The sequence below is a fragment of the Heteronotia binoei genome, chromosome 10 (genome assembly GCF_032191835.1).
Source record: "Heteronotia binoei isolate CCM8104 ecotype False Entrance Well chromosome 10, APGP_CSIRO_Hbin_v1, whole genome shotgun sequence".
NCBI lineage: Eukaryota > Metazoa > Chordata > Lepidosauria > Squamata > Gekkonidae > Heteronotia > Heteronotia binoei.
The window spans coordinates 78,259,495-78,275,017 of NC_083232.1; the positions used below are offsets into that span (position 1 = coordinate 78,259,495).

At 46.7% G+C, this 15,523-nt stretch overlaps 1 protein-coding gene across 2 annotated transcripts in view; it reads right to left on the minus strand.

Moving 5' to 3' along the window:
* PDE1C (phosphodiesterase 1C) overlaps positions 1-8,675 on the minus strand; it is a 355,641-nt gene extending 346,966 nt beyond the window's left edge. Inside the window, exon 1 of one of the 2 annotated variants that reach the window (XM_060247618.1) lies at positions 8,553-8,675. In XM_060247618.1, coding sequence (XP_060103601.1) covers positions 8,553-8,637 — 85 coding nt within the window. In that variant the 5' untranslated portion in view covers positions 8,638-8,675. The remainder of the gene's footprint in view (positions 1-8,552) is intronic. The other variant, XM_060247621.1, reaches the window with a different exon arrangement.
* Between the last annotated feature and the right edge of the window lie 6,848 nt (positions 8,676-15,523).

The following is a 15,523-nucleotide window of genomic DNA, read 5'->3' on the forward strand; positions in this document are numbered from 1 at the left end:
GCGGTCTCATTTGGAATACTGTGTGCAGTTCTGGTTGCCGCACCTCAAAAAGGATATTATAGCATTGGAGAAAGTCCAGAAAAGGGCAACTAGAATGATTAAAGGGTTGGAACACTTTCCCTATGAAGAATGGTTGAAACGCTTGGGACTCTTTAGCTTGCAGAAACGTCAACTGCGGGGTGACATGATAGAGGTTTACAAGATAATGCATGGGATGGAGAAAGTAGAGAAAGAAGTACTTTTCTCCCTTTCTCACAATACAAGAACTCGTGGGCATTCGATGAAATTGCTGAGCAGACAGGTTAAAACGGATAAAAGGAAGTACTTCTTCACCCAAAGGGTGATTAACATGTGGAATTCACTGCCACAGGAGGTGGTGGTGGCCACAAGCATAGCCACCTTCAAGAGGGGTTTAGATAAAAATATGGAGCAGAGGTCCATCAGTGGCTATTAGCCACAGTGTGTGTGTGTGTGTGTATAATTTTTTTGGGCCACTGTGTGACACAGAGTGTTGGACTGGATGGGCCATTGGCCTGATCTAACATGGCTTCTCTTATGTTCTTATGTTCACTACCAGCCCAGTCTCATAGCTACTTAGCCTGACACTAAATATGTATGCTGTGGAGTTGCATTTCTTCCATACTGAGAAAAGAAGCATTGTTTTGCAAAAGGAAACGGTTAGTGGTCAGTGTATCCACACACCTGTTTTCAGCAGCCAGTGCAGGACAGGCATTGGCAGAACAAAAGAGCGTGGCATATGGCAGGCAGCAATGTGTAATGACAGAGGGAGGAACAGCTCAGATACTGACCCTTGGTGAGAGAACAGAGGTGTTATAAATACTTTGCTGTCCCTATTTTCATCTGTGACATGTTGGCGAGGATGCATCATAACTCTCAGCCTTGGGCTGCAGCACAAGCTACTAGCAGTGGAGTAAACAAAGATGGGTTGAGGCTGCTTCCAGACAGGAATTTTTCCCCAGGTGGAAAACAGCATGCTCCCTACTTTGGGAGAGAACGTTGTGCTCTTTCCAAGCACATGTGGGGCTTCTGGGGATTTTTCCTTTAAGCCAGAGCAGAGGAAAAACCTCTTTTGCTCTGACTTAAAGGGGAAATGACAGGAAGACAGCCAATAGAGCCTCTGCAACCAATCTAAGGAGCGGACAGAGCCAAGACCCACCTTCAAAATGGCAGCCCTAGGATCCATTTCTCTCTCTCTCTCTCTCTCTCTCTCTCTCCAGTCCTTAACAGGCTTTTAAAAAGTTCACTGAAGAACTGTGGTGCTTTGAACACTAGGATTGCTAGTTCTGTGTTGGAAAATACCTGGAGACTTTGGGGGTGGAGCCAGGAAAGGGTGTAGGGTTTGGGGGAGGGGAGGGGTGACAGCATGGTACAATGCCATAGAGTCCACCCTTCATAGCAGCCATTTTCTCCAGGGGAGCTGATCTCTGCCAGCTGGAGATCAGTTGTAAAAGCGGGAGATGTCCAGGCCCCCCTGAAGGCTGGCAACCCTACTTAAACTATGAAGTGGGTGGGGGACCAGCCATACTAGGGAGTCAGCAAGATTCTCATCACCTGTTCTGCACTGATGCAATGGAGGAGCGGAGGGTGGGGTAGAGATTTTGGGGGTGGAGTCTGGAGAAGGCGGGGTTTGGGGAGTGGAGGGATCTCAGCAGGGCAAAATGCCATAGAGCCCACTCTCCAAAGCAGCCATTTTCTCCAGGGGGACTGATCTCAGTTGTAAAAGCAGGAGATCTTCAGGCATCATCTAAAGCAGGGGTGGGCCAACAGTAGCTCTCCAGATGGTTTTTGCCTACAACTCCCATCAGCCCTGGCCATTGGCCATGCTGGCTGGAGCTGATGGGAGTTGTAGGCAAAAAATATCTGGAGAGCTACCGTTGGCCACCCCTGACCTAGAGGTTAGCATTGGCAACCCTAAGGGAGGGGCATGGAGGGAAACAAGGAGCAGGAGTAGGGCATGTGTAAGCCACTCTAGTATGCCCACTTGCTGCTGCAAGGGGAGTTTTTCTCACCCACGTAGAAGCATCTTCAGAATACATGCTTATCAGCAGCACCATTGATCTCTCTGGCAGCCCCATAGCTAGAGGCCACAGGGGGACAGGAGGCAGCCCTTTAAATTGTGCTGCTCCTGCTGCCCCTCCCACATGATTTAAAGCTCACCAATCAGCTGATTTGTGGGTCCTTTAAAGGACATGGGAGGGGCAGTGGCTGCTCCTGGGTGCCCCTCCTGCACAAATGAAATCATGCAGGGGGGAAGGAGAGGGGAAGCCCTGGGATGGGGGGTGAGGCTTCTTTCAAAAAAAAAACCCAGTCAGGGGGCCAGGCCCCATGGACCCCTGGTTAGCTACAGGCCTGCACTCTGGTCAAACACTTTCTGTTGTGCACCCATAATCCTTTGGTCTTTACAAGGGAAGACTCCCTGGGAGGACAGTGCAGTCAGAAGCTTGGCTGCTCCAAGGGGGAAAGGTCCCTCAGTACCTTAGATGTGGGAACTATTGCTGTTGGAAGACCAAAGGTAGAAAAGTCTTTTCCTTTTTTCTGTTCTTCCTACAGCAATGGTAGAAACACAGCAGACAGGGTCTGCTTCTTCAGCCCTAAAATGCCTACTCTGGGTTTAGGAATTCCTGGAGATTTGGGGGGTAGAGTTTGGGGAAGGCAGGGGCATAATGCCACTGATTTCATCCTCCAAAGCAGCCATTTGCTCCAGGGAAGCAGATCTCTGTTGTCTGGAGATCAACCATAATCCACTGTAATTCCAGGAGATCACGAGACTTGGAAATAGTCAACACTTTTCTTCAGAGTGCCTCTGAAGAATGCCAAGGTGGCCAAACAGTCTGCACCACTTGTGATGGCAGGAGATGGATTCCAACTCTGAGCATTCCTTCCCAGATATTGCTCAATGGTAACAAAGGGTTAGCACAAAGAGGGGATTCTATCCCTGCTCTTCGCTAGGTGTGCTGGTTTTCTTTTTTCTAAGAGTTTTTAGCACAGTAGGCCATGCCAGAATGTGACCTTCTGTGATCCTCAAATGGGACCTTCTGTGATCCTTCACCCACAATCAGAAATGGCACATTCCATTCTACCACCTTAAAATTGAACTACTACCACCTTATTTGTCCTACATGTGTAAATCTGGCTTTAGATTTACTGCACCAAAAGCAAAGCAAGACTTTTCCAGCTCTACTGGCATCTCTTGCATCACATGCTTAGTTAGCAAGAAGAGTTTCGTCTAATGTAGATCTCTTCTTGGACTTCCACCTTTCACACAGTCATATATGAATGTGCTTCATATCAACCACTTAATTCACAGTATAATGTTGACCTGTTGAGAAAAGGACCTTGGCTTGGCATGTCACGCAACATTGCTGTTGGAAGATTTTCTCCCTAGTTGGCTGGCAACAGTCAGGAGCCTGCAAAAACAAGGGATCCCCCTCCTCCAACCAGGGAATGGCAGGCCTGTTATAAAAATGGTTGTTCTTCATTTCCTATCCTCTAGAGGAAGGCTCTAAGAAAAGCCAATAAAATCTATACTCAGAGTCTCTCCCTGTCCTTGTCTGCCTGGCCTTTCATCAGAAAGTAATCTAATGCTGTATTGGACGCCCTAGGCCCAAGAAGCAGGCGTTCCCTGTGTGTTTTCTTCAGACATATTGGAAATATTAAGCCTTTTTCTTTCCATCCACCTGTAGCCACAGCTACTTTTGATCAACTCCATGGTCTCAGACACAGTGGATCAAATATAAAACTGTACCTTAGTGGTGCCAGGCTTAAATGGTCAGAAAATTCAGTCCTAGCTGGCTATGGCACGTGCAAATGTTCTGAAACATCCTTATTTCCTGTCTTGAGAATACATACTGTTCTCTGCATGTTTAGCCAGGTTACAAAACCTGTCTCAAATCTCACCTCGACCATAAACTTTCTATGTGGCTTTTGGAAGCCTCTGAAAATAACTATTTGGAAATCAGAATGCAAATAGGAGGGGCAGAGAGGAAAGAGAGTGCTGATAATCAGTTTGGGTCCAACGTATCTGGAGGAAAATCTCCACCTATATCAACCTGCTTGGGTCTTGAGATCATCTGAGATAGGCTTGCTATAGGAACCCATCATTTTAGAAGCCTTGTTAGCCCCGTGTGAGAGTTGTCTTAGCTGCTGCTCCCAAACTCTAGAACTCCCTCTCAGGAAGGTTCGTATTACTGGCATAGTATTATAGGCTTTCCACTGCCAGTCAAACACATTTTCATTCCAGAAAGCTAAGATATGAACAGCTACATCTGAGGTTTTAACGTGATGCTGGTCCTTGGTTTTGATTTTTAGTATGCAGTTGCATTGTATATTTTATTGTAAAATACCTAAAGCAAGCAACAAATAGAACCTTTCAAAATAAGTAATCTGACAAGGATGTTTTCCAACCAAAAGAATGAGAAGAAACCCCCACCAAAAAGGAGCATCACCATTTCTGTGGGCAGTGTTTTTGTTTTCCAACAATCATCGTGTATCCTAATGGGTCTGAGGAAGTTTTCTTCATTTCACAAATGGTAGGGCCCTATTTTGTTCCATGCTCTGGGCCAAGGCTGACTACAAAAGGACAAACATTTTACTTGGCATACTTCTGAAGTGGCATGTCCAGTTGAGAGTGTGGAATAAAGGAAAAGGCTGCATAAACACACTCACCATATGGCAACTGCCTATGGGGAAGAGTAACAAGCATTTTGCTTTTGCTCCCCCATAAAGAATTAAGGGGATTTTTTTAGTGTGTGTGGGGGGGTGCGATTTACAGGCAAAGGGTCAGACTACATAACCACCCCCATGATAGCAGTAAATATTTTATTTATACACCCTGAAAGCCAGGCTACAGAGCAGATTGGGAAGGGGCAAAGACAAATGTTTACCATTGCCATCATGAAAAGATGCCAAATTAGATGAGACACATGAGATTTGTAATCAGAAAGAATCTGGAGTGTCTTCTGTGTGAGCAATCCATAAGGACCAATTTTCTGAGACCTCTTGATGTCTTAAGTTTCATGAAAAAAGCAGCCACGTCGCAAGGAGAAATAAAAGGAGGCAACCTCATTTACAGAAAGTTGGGAGAAGACTACATTACAATCCCCAAACAAAAATGTGCTGGAGAACTCTGCTCCTTCCAGCACCACGCTGCAGTGTTTGAAGCATTTTTCTCCTAGCTTGGCTGACTTCTGGTACCAGAGCTTGGCTGGGAGCAAAATAGCTGAAGCACTAATGTACATGAGAAGGATTTTGCCTGCACATTTTTGCTTACAAATTCCCCAGCCCCTGCTTTTAACATTGTTATGGGAATAGGCTACCTATGGTAGGTCAACTTACGCTGACCATTTTCTGATTCTCCACCCAAAGGACCAAGGGGAGCCCCTGAGGCAGTAGCCATGCCAGTGGGGCTCTGCTTGTTCTCAGGGTGCCAAGTCAAGTGCAACCGTTCTCTCTCTCACTCTTCCTCCTCACCAGTTTGTTGGCCAGCATACCAACATCTTCACAGGTGTACACTGCAGATCTGGGGCAGTCTGACCAAAAGGCCTACCCTCCACCAGTCTGACTGAAGTTCAGGCCTGCCTTTGCACCATGCACAAGAATAATAATGAAAATGAAGATGCTTCTTCCTATCTGCTTGAATTTGGCAGGCAGGATCCCTTAGTTGATCAGTACAATTCCTGGAAAGCTTGCCCCAGCTGGCTGGAAACCACATTCCAGCTAGAATTGCATTTTGCCAATGAAACGAGCAAAACTGCAGATTAGACTAAAGAGTATGCAGATGGGCACAAACAGCATTCCTATGCATCCCTTCTGGTCTCGCAGTCTTTGCCTCCCCACACACACACACACACACATGTGGAGACACTGATACCAGCATATACCTACAGGGATATTGTAAAGAATACTGGGATAATGCACATTAAGCACTTGGCATACTTTAAAGTTCTCTGAAAATGATAACTGTTACGATTTGGCATTACATTTTTAGATTACTGTGTACATTACAGTATATTTTATTGTTTGTGGTTTTAATTAATATTATGCTGGTGAAGAGCAGATATCACAAAAGAGTGTGTGTGTATATATATATATATATATAGTTTAAAGATGCCAAAGATAAATCCAATCCCTTCTCTTCTCTAAATAAAATAGGAAACCTTGGGGCATGATTTAGGCAAAATTAAGCACTTTAAGGCTGTAATCCTGTATGCATAAACTCAGCAATGAGCCCCATGAAAATTAGAGGGACTTACTTTGGAATAAACATAGATGGAATCAAGCTACATGTAACACTTATTTTAATATGATTAAGCGTCAGCTGAACACTTTCCTGCACAAAATATGTCTTATTTGTGTCTTTTGACCAAAAGCTCCACAACAGAGACTAAAACAATGCAATTATTCAAAACAGATACTTAAAAAAAAAAATTAAGCTCCATATATCTGAATCTCCTAGTGCATAATATTTGAAGAACACTACTAATCTGAACTGTTTCGTCTTCTCCCATGCTGTATTTATGCCATACTTCCTACACAAGTCAAAAGCAGTTAAGTCCACACAGTTTCGACAAGCTTTCCCAGCAGCACATGGTCTCAGTTTCGGGAAGGTTGTAGAGCAGGTTTAGATTAAGCACCAATTCTAACCAGAGTAGAAGACCCTCAGCAAGACAGCAAAAAGACGAAGGCAGTTGCTCTGGCACTCCACTGCCAAGAAACTTTAAGTGGTCCATGTGAGTGCAATTCTTTTATTTATTCACCCCAATACCGATCCAGAAGAACAATGAAGGAGCGCGCCATTAATGAACATCTGGTCATGAAGGAGGCATACAAGTGGAGCCTTCCCTGATCATTTGTTCCCCATCAATTATGCAGTCCGATTGCAACGGAAAATAAAGTCAGCAGGGACAGCTTGTTTTGTTAAGATATACAGAGGTTTGCACAGCGGAGTTCAATCAGACGTAAAAATTCAAAAGGAACAGCTCGCTGGGAGCCTTTACCCTGGGAGCCTAACCTTTGCACAGCAAGCCTGGCAAAAGGAAAAGGTGAAAGCAGCACCTGCGGTTTTCGAGCGGGTTCCCACCCCCCACCCCTTTCCTTTCTTCGACTAGCAACATAATCAGAGTTAGGCCAACTGATCTTAGGTCGTCCAAAGGAGCTCGGGCTTCACTGGAGGCCTGAGTCTGGAACAGGGGTGGCCAAACTGAGGCTCAGGAGCCACATGTGGCTCTTTCACACATATTATGTGGCTCTCAAAGCCCCCATCACCCCATTGGCCAGCTTGGAGAAGGCATTTAAATCATTCATTCAAGCCAACCCAGTCAACAGCTAGGAGAATGCATTTAAAGTTAAAGTTGCTTTCTTTCCATCTCTCGCTCCCCTTATATATTTTCCTTCCTTCCTTCCAGCTCTCAAACATCTCATGTTCCTGCCATGTGGCTCTCAGACATCTGACGTTTATTCTATGTGGCTCTTACATTAAGCAAGTTTGGCCATCCCTGGTCTGGAATCTGTTTCCAGGGCCCTGCTGCATTCTCAAGAACAGTGAGAAAGGGCAAGCGTTTCTTCAAACATGTGCAGAAAGTCTCTGCCTAACAACAAATCACAAGAAGCTTTTCACCTCTCGAGGATTAGAAACCATCAGAAGGCATGGTCAGTATACAGGCCTGAGCCTGGAGACCTCTCTTTTCCAGAAAGGAGCTGCTGTTGAGGACAGAGAAGAAGGCACAGGTCTACAATTTGGGTCTTCTCTTTCCATTTCAGTGTCTCTCCTTTTCTCACATAAAAAGAGTAATTTTGGGCAAGGTGTGTGGTGGACCAGATCAAATGGTACATGGCTAGTTTGGTGTAGTGATTAAGTGCACAGACTCTTATCTGGGAAAACTGGGTTTGATTCCAAACTCCTCCATTTGCAGCTGCTGGAATGGCCTTGGGTCAGCTATAGCTCTTGCAGAGTTGTCCTTGAAAAGGGCAGCTTCTGTGAGAGCTCTCTCAGCCCCACCCACCTCACAGGTGTCTGTTGTGGGGAACAAAGGTAAAGGAGATTGTGAGCCACTCTGAGATTCAGAGTGAAGGGTGGAATATAAATCCAATATCTTCTTCTTCTACCTTACTAGCTACCGTAGCTAAACTATGGAGCAAGAAAAATAAGCGCAGAGTATCCCAGTGCTTCTGAAGGTCCATGGCTCGTAGAAAGGAAAGGCCAGGAAAAACAAAGCTGGAAATATGTATCCTAAAAGAACAAACCCAGACACGCATTTCTGAGATAAGGGCTTCATACCAAACCCCAAAGTTCTGCATTTCATTCTCACTGGGCGGAGCGGTGCCAAAACACAATGAAAGCATGGTTGGCAGAGACACATTTCCTGAACAAAAGGAAGTCCGGGGAAGCAGCCAGAGGACAAGCAAAACAAAACAAAACCCCAAAAGTTACAGGGCGATGCTATCTTCCCAAAAGACATGGGCCACCTCACCTGTCCTCCGTCCCCTACAGAAGGACCACACAAGGGGAAAAAAACCCACACACAAGCGCTCACCAATGGTGAAGCTGTAGCCGTCGATGCTGAAAGTGGCACTCCGGCATTTCTTAAAGCCTTCTTTTCTGTTGCTGGGTTCCGTCATGGTGATCCTGCCGGGAAGGATGCCTGCCGGCCGCGGGGGCTCAGGCGGCACCGGCAGCGCCTCTCCCCTTTGCGGGCGGCGAGTTGTTCCCGGAGCCGGCGAGGAGTTCTGCCCTTTTCAGTCTCTCTCCCTCTGGCTGCGCTCGCCGCCGACTTCTCGCATCGCCCGATTGCCCCGCGCTGGAGCCCAGAGAGGCGCGCCGAGCCAGCCAGCCAGCGAGCTCTCTCCGCCCCCTGAAGCCTTGTCACTGCAACAGCGAGTGACTCTCCCCGACTCCGGGAGTTTTCCCCCAGCCAGCCCAGAGATCTGGCCTCCAAACCTCGCGTCAAGCGCTCCCCAGCCCAGCAAATCAGCCCCGATGGGTCCCACGCCCGCGCCAAGAGGGCCAGGTGGGTCCCTTCCAAGAAGAAGATCCCGCCAGTGTTTCTGCCTGCTGGAAGAGAAGCAGCCGCGGGGAAGTCGTCGGGAGCCCCTGGCAAGAGCTGTGCAGCCTCAACATGGACTCACTCAGCACACAAATGGAACTTGGCGAGGCATTTATAGACCATCCTGGTCCCAAAATAGCAGAACTCCCGGAGCAGCAAGTTATCTTCCTCAACTTAAAAGCTTTTGCTATGAAGCTTCGGAAGAAAAGTAGGTTAAAAGGATTTTTTTTTTTAAGTTGGCACTGTGATTTGTTTTACATCGAGGAGCTGCCCCACCGTTCAACCCACCCACCCCGCTAGAAGTAAAACAGACAGGGCAGGAATGGCAGCTTCAATGGGAAAGCAGCCCTCCCTTCCACACCCTGGCTCCGCTGCCAGGCAGATCTTTCCCCTGAAGTCATCAATGAATGGGATTTTTTTTTTTTTTAAGTCTGCCAAAATCACAGAATGAAGTCTAATGCACCATTCTGCCCCTAGAGAGCTCCATCCCCATTAAGAGCTGCATACGGAATTAATTTTCCATCTAGGTAGTGTAAATGAAAAGGACTTGCCTTGCCAAATTCTGTTTTCAGTGCAACCTTTACTAGTTCGGAAGTTCTAGACTGGGAAACTTTAACCGGGCACAGTTGTTCCCATGGGCCCCTGAGTCACCCACACTCCAAAGGGATTATTTCTTTAAATGAAAAGGAGGGGGAAAGAGGGGTATCTACACTGAATGCTATGCCCTCCATTGGTGTGAGGCCTCTCGCTGGGAGAACCAGTTTGGTGTAGTGGTTAAAACTGGTGCACTCTAATCTGGGTTTGAACTGCAGCTGCTGGTATGACCTTGACTCAGTCACAAGTTCTCTCAGAGCTGTTATCTCAAGAGCAGTTCTCTCAAAGCTCTCTCAGCCCCACCTACCTCACAGGGCATCTGTTGTGGGGAGAGGAAGGGAGAGAGATTGTAAGCTGCTCTGAGTGAAGAGTGGGGTATACATCTCATTTCTTCTTCTCTTTCTTCCCATTGCCACTCAGTGCAGTGGCAAAGAAAAATCAATAACAACAACAAAAAGTCACAGTGCAGCTAATGGCATGCTACCATAAAGTTTCCAGAAATTCCTAGAGAGGGCTGACTTCACTGCCAGGTTTCCCCCAGAGGTGAGTCATGCTTTACCAAAAGCACCACCATATCCCCCTCCTTCTGACAGCCCCTGTGGGCTAACAGAGGAGATCAGGGAGGGACGGTGGCTCAGTGGTAGCGCATCTGCTTGGTAAGCAGAAGGTCCCAGGTTCAATCCCCGGCATCTCCAAAAAAGGGTCCAGGCAAATAGGTGTGAAAAACCTCAGCTTGAGACCTGGAGAGCCGCTGCCAGTCTGAGTAGACAAGACTGACTTTGATGGACCAAGGGTCTGGTTCCGTTGAAGGCAGCTTCATATGTTCATGTTCATCTTGATGTGCATCATTAGGCCCGATTCAGAGGAACTCAGGGCACCTACAGAAACTTCCTCCTCCATTGCAACCAGTAGGGATAATGGTTGGATCCAGCCAGCTTTCCCATCCACTCTCAGATAAGTCCCTTCCATACTACAGTCCCCATCACACATGGCTTTTTACATTTCTTTATTTATACCTGGCCTTTCTCCCTGATAGGGAACCAAAGACGTTTCCATCATTCTCCGTTCCTCCATGGTATCCTTACAACAACCCTGTGAGGTAGGTTAGACTGAGAGAGTACATGTGACTGTCCTAGGGTCACCCAGCAAGCTTCCATAATTGAACCCAGGTCTCCCAGATCCTATTGAGCACTCTTACCATGACTATACATTGCCTGTTTTTCTGCACAGGAAGATCTCATGATTTTCATCTTAGCCTTTTTCAGTAGTCTAAGAGGATGTACATATGAAGCTGCCTTATACTGAATCAGACCCTTGGTCCATCAAAGTCAGTATTGTTTACTCAGACTGGCAGCGGCTCTCCAGGGTCTCAAGCTGAGGTTTTTCATGCCTATTTGCCTGGACCCTTTTTAGTTGGAGATGCCGGGGACTGAACCTGGGACCTTCTGCTTACCAAGCAGATGCTCTACCACTGATGCACCATCCCTCCCCAACTGAATAGCCCAGGCTAGTCCGATCTCATCAAATCTCAGAAACAAAGCAGGGGCAGCCCTGATTGGTACTTGCAAGTGGGAGACCGCCCAGGAAGCCCAGGGCTGCTACGCAGGGGCAGGCCACAACAAAGCACCTGGTCCATCTCTTGCCTTGAAAACACTGCAGAGTCCCCATAAGTCAGCTGTGACTGGACAGCAAAAAAAAGGAGGTGCCTCCTTTCTTCTTTGCCAACATAAAGGTTGGTTGGCTCCAACCCAGCAGTCTCTTGAGATCAGAATTTCCCTTTGCATCTGACCCCAAGCGGAAACCAAGGATGACTCTGTGTTCAGAAAACGGCTGTTGGAAAACCAAACTTGCCTACCCATGAGCTGTCAGATGGAGCCCATCATACGGCCCCTGCAATCAAAACAAGCTGCCTTTCAAGTAGCTTTATGTTTGCATTGCAGCAGCGTTCCAATGGCAGCTGGCCAGGTAGCTGCTGCTGACACATGCTTCCAATTGGTAACCATAATATATGGCCTCCCCAGCATCATGACGAGGTTGTGCATCGCATAAATCAACTCTATTGGAGCTTATGTGTTGCTTTTTCCACCTGTGCAGTTGGTGACATTCATCAAGCCAGAGCATGCTTTGAGCTTACAGTATCTAGCTGTAGGTGGCAGCGTGAGAACCCATACATAGTTTGCCACTGAAGTCATTCAGCACTAGTAGCCAGAGAGTCAAAACAAGCAAGACAAGAACACTGGGGGGGAAAGAAATTCCCCCACTTCTTCACCCACTTCACCTAGCAGGAGTTTGATAGCTGAGGTTTGAAAGCTGAGGTTGCTTCTAAAATTGATAGCTGAGGTTGCTTCTAAAAAGATGGCCAAGAAGAACACACATGTGCCCCGCAGTATCTGCAGTCACTCAGAACTCAAATGCTCCCACGAGGAAACAGGCAAAATACAGCAGAGCTAGAACCCAGAGTGGTAGAGCATCTGCTTTGCATGCGTTAGACCCCAGGTTCAATCCCCAGCATCTCCAGTGACAAAAGGAACAGGTAATAGGTGATCAGATAGACTCTGCCTGAGGCATTGGAGAGCTGCTGCTGTTTTGGGCAGACAATACTGACTTTGATGGACCAAGGGTCTGATTCAGTAGAAAGCAGGTTCAGGTGTTCAGGTGTTCATTCAGGTGTCACCCGTCCCTCACCCCAGCACAGTCAAAACACATCTCTCTCATTTTTTTTAAAGCATGCAACTAAGGATGACAGAAGATGGACAGGACATAGAATGAAAGCACTGTGATAACAGGCATACACGAACTATTTATAATCCCAACATAATCAATTTCAAACAACAACAGTGAGACACTTTTTCCAAATGTTCAATGGTGCTGATTGCAATTAGCAGCCAAAACAGAACTGTGATCAAGCAAATCTCACTGTTTGTAGCCAAAAGTCCATTCTTCCTTAGGGAAGAGGCAGCAGGACCTTGGTTGCAACCCCAGGGTCAATTACCCTGGTCTCATCTGTTATCCTCATGAACCATCTCAACTCATTCAAAGGTATTATGGCGTTCATCATTTATGAAAGAGAGCCAGTTTGGTGTAGTGGTTAAGTGTGCAGACTCTTACACGGGAGAAACGGGTTTGATTCCCCACTCCTCCACTTGCAGCTGCTGGACTGGCCTTGGGTCAGCCATAACTCTAGTAAGAGTTATCCTTGAAAGGGCAGCTTCTGGAAGAGTTCTCTCAGCCCCACCTACCTCACAGGGTGTCTGTTGTAGGGGAAGAAGATAAAGGAGATTGTGAGCTGCTCTGAGACTCTGAGATTCAGAGTGGAGGGTGGGATACAAATCCAATGTCATCGTCTTCATCATCATCACCCACTTCATGAAGATCTCCCTCCTGGACTATCTCAAGCAGGCCTTGAAAGTGTGGCTTCCAATTAGCCCTGCAATCTCTTGGATGGCTCATAGCCTTCTAGGCTCATTTACTTCCATGAATTTGGAAGGCTGTAACTGCTGTCAGGGGCAATATTAGCTCTTTCTACTGATCTGCTGCAAATATTTCATAATATTAAATTTCCATGGTTTTAGAAACCCTTTGTTCACATCACAACAGGAGTAGCTCGTGGACTTGGATAAAACAGGCTTCAAACAAAGATATGACTAAAAAATAACCTCATACTGAACTTTTGTCACCATACCACAATCTACATAAAAGGCCCTCCATTACTATCAAAAGATGCTCAGTCATAAACTCTCAGGCATTCAAGATAAAGAAATCTGAAATATGGGGAAAGCCACTGTGGGTATTCTTTTATGAGCCCTTACTGCTATAAAAAACTTGGGGAGTGTTAGGGAAACTGCTCTCAAAATAACTTGGGGAATTAGACTGAGAGACAGCTAGCCCCAAAAAGGAATCTTTGTTATCTGTGTATACGAGGCTCAACCGTTCAGATGGTCAATGCTCAATAAAGGACTCTAATTTAATAAAACCAATTGTAATTTATTTGATATAATAGTTCTTTCACACAAGGTAAAATACAAAACATTCACACATTCATACAGGTCTAGGAAAAATAGAGAGATCGATAGGGGAACATAAAAGGATGGACATACAGGGTAATACTACCTCTCGCAGACTCCAAGGAAGGCTTCGATGGCGACAAATGAGGGAATGGGGGATGGACCCGAAACTGATCAGGATTCGGGGATGGATCTATACAGCGGGGTAAGGGGGTTGCTGCATAGAGAGCACACCTGTGGGTAGCTAGTCCACAGGTTATATAGGGTTACCTTAGTCCTGAGGGGATGGGAGGTAACGGGGAGTGTTAATGGGAGGGTCCGCTGATGACCAAGAAGGCTGGACATCGGCTGGACCAATGGCGAGTCCATGGCGACACCTGATTGGGTGTATGCTTCAACCAATGAACATCACCTTCATCCTGGGCATCCTGGAAACTTCCAAGTTGCGACAGGGCCTGGGGCGGCTCCAATGATATCGGTATGTAGATAGTTGGGTGGTTGGGATGAGATGGGATTAACTGGGAATGTGACAATAGAGGATCAGATATGGACCTAGGTACTCCGGTGTAGACAAAAGGGCTTGGATGTATCAGGAGAGATCCTTCCTCTTTCTCATCATCTCCTGGGCGAAGCCTGTTGTTCAGGATATTACTTGGCAATCAGGATTACTAGTGGAACCATTAATCCATTCATAAACTAGATAGGTTGCTTGCGGGCTAGGAATGACTCAAGGTGTGTACGTGAGGTTCCCACTTGGAAGGAATGAAACCCAACCAGGCAGGAAGATGGCTACATGTGGTGTAAGCGAAACACAGTGGTTTCCATGCTTAGCGCTTCAACACCGTTCGCCTGGACAGCTCCGTTGCGGCGTAGCCTCCTCCTCGCCATGGCGGATTCCACGCGGTAGCGGGGAAATGTTTGTGTGCAGCTGCAGACACTCTGTGCCCGTCTCAAGCACTTGTAATAGTTAGTAATAGGTACACGGGAGTCTTACACCGTCCCTGGATAGCTTTGCTCGCATTCACGGGCCAGGCGGATGCAAGCTTACTTCTCCAGGCGCCCTGGCAACCATGTTTGTGACAGAGGGGTCATTTTCTCACAGTTGAAGGGTTATTGAATAGCCACCTTCAAAAGGACATAGAAGGCATTATGGTTCCTGAAAAAAACAATAGGTTTAACCAGTTTAGGTCTTTGTAAATGCCTTGAAATGTACTTGGAGGCAAATCAGTATAGACAATCCATTCCCATCAAGAGATGGTGTCCCATTTTTTAGATCTACTACATCCTCTAAAAGTTAGTTCCCCGTTCTTCTTCACTTCCACTAATTAAAGTAAAAAGATGCAGTTTAAAATGTCCCTACAAATGTGATGGGACACTTTAAAACCATTGGATTGAGAGCACATAGATGGGTCACAAAGCCCTACCTGGTGAGCTGCCATTTTTGGTTGCCTTTGGGAAGGACCTGCTGTTCATGCCCTGGCCCAGATAGCAAGAGAACCACTCCTCCACACATACACCAATGAACAACAGGATTGGTCATGCACTGTGCAAGTGGCCGCCCTGAGCCACTTGTGGGAAGGGCGGGATATAAATTCTAAATAAATAAATAAAAATTAAAAAATGCAGTTGGTACAGATGATCCCTCCGTAAGTCTTCCCCCTAATGTTTCTTCCTACAGGGTATCTCCCAGGGCTCAGCTGCATTTCATGTCTCCAGCTCTCTCGGTCTGCAGTCCTCAGGCCTCGCCTTGACACCAGCAAGGCCATCACTCTGGTTCACCCTTTTCCTGTCTCTGATGGCAGGTCATGACCACACAGCTCAGTGGGTTCCAGTTGTTGAAAGACTGCAGACCTCTGCTTTGAA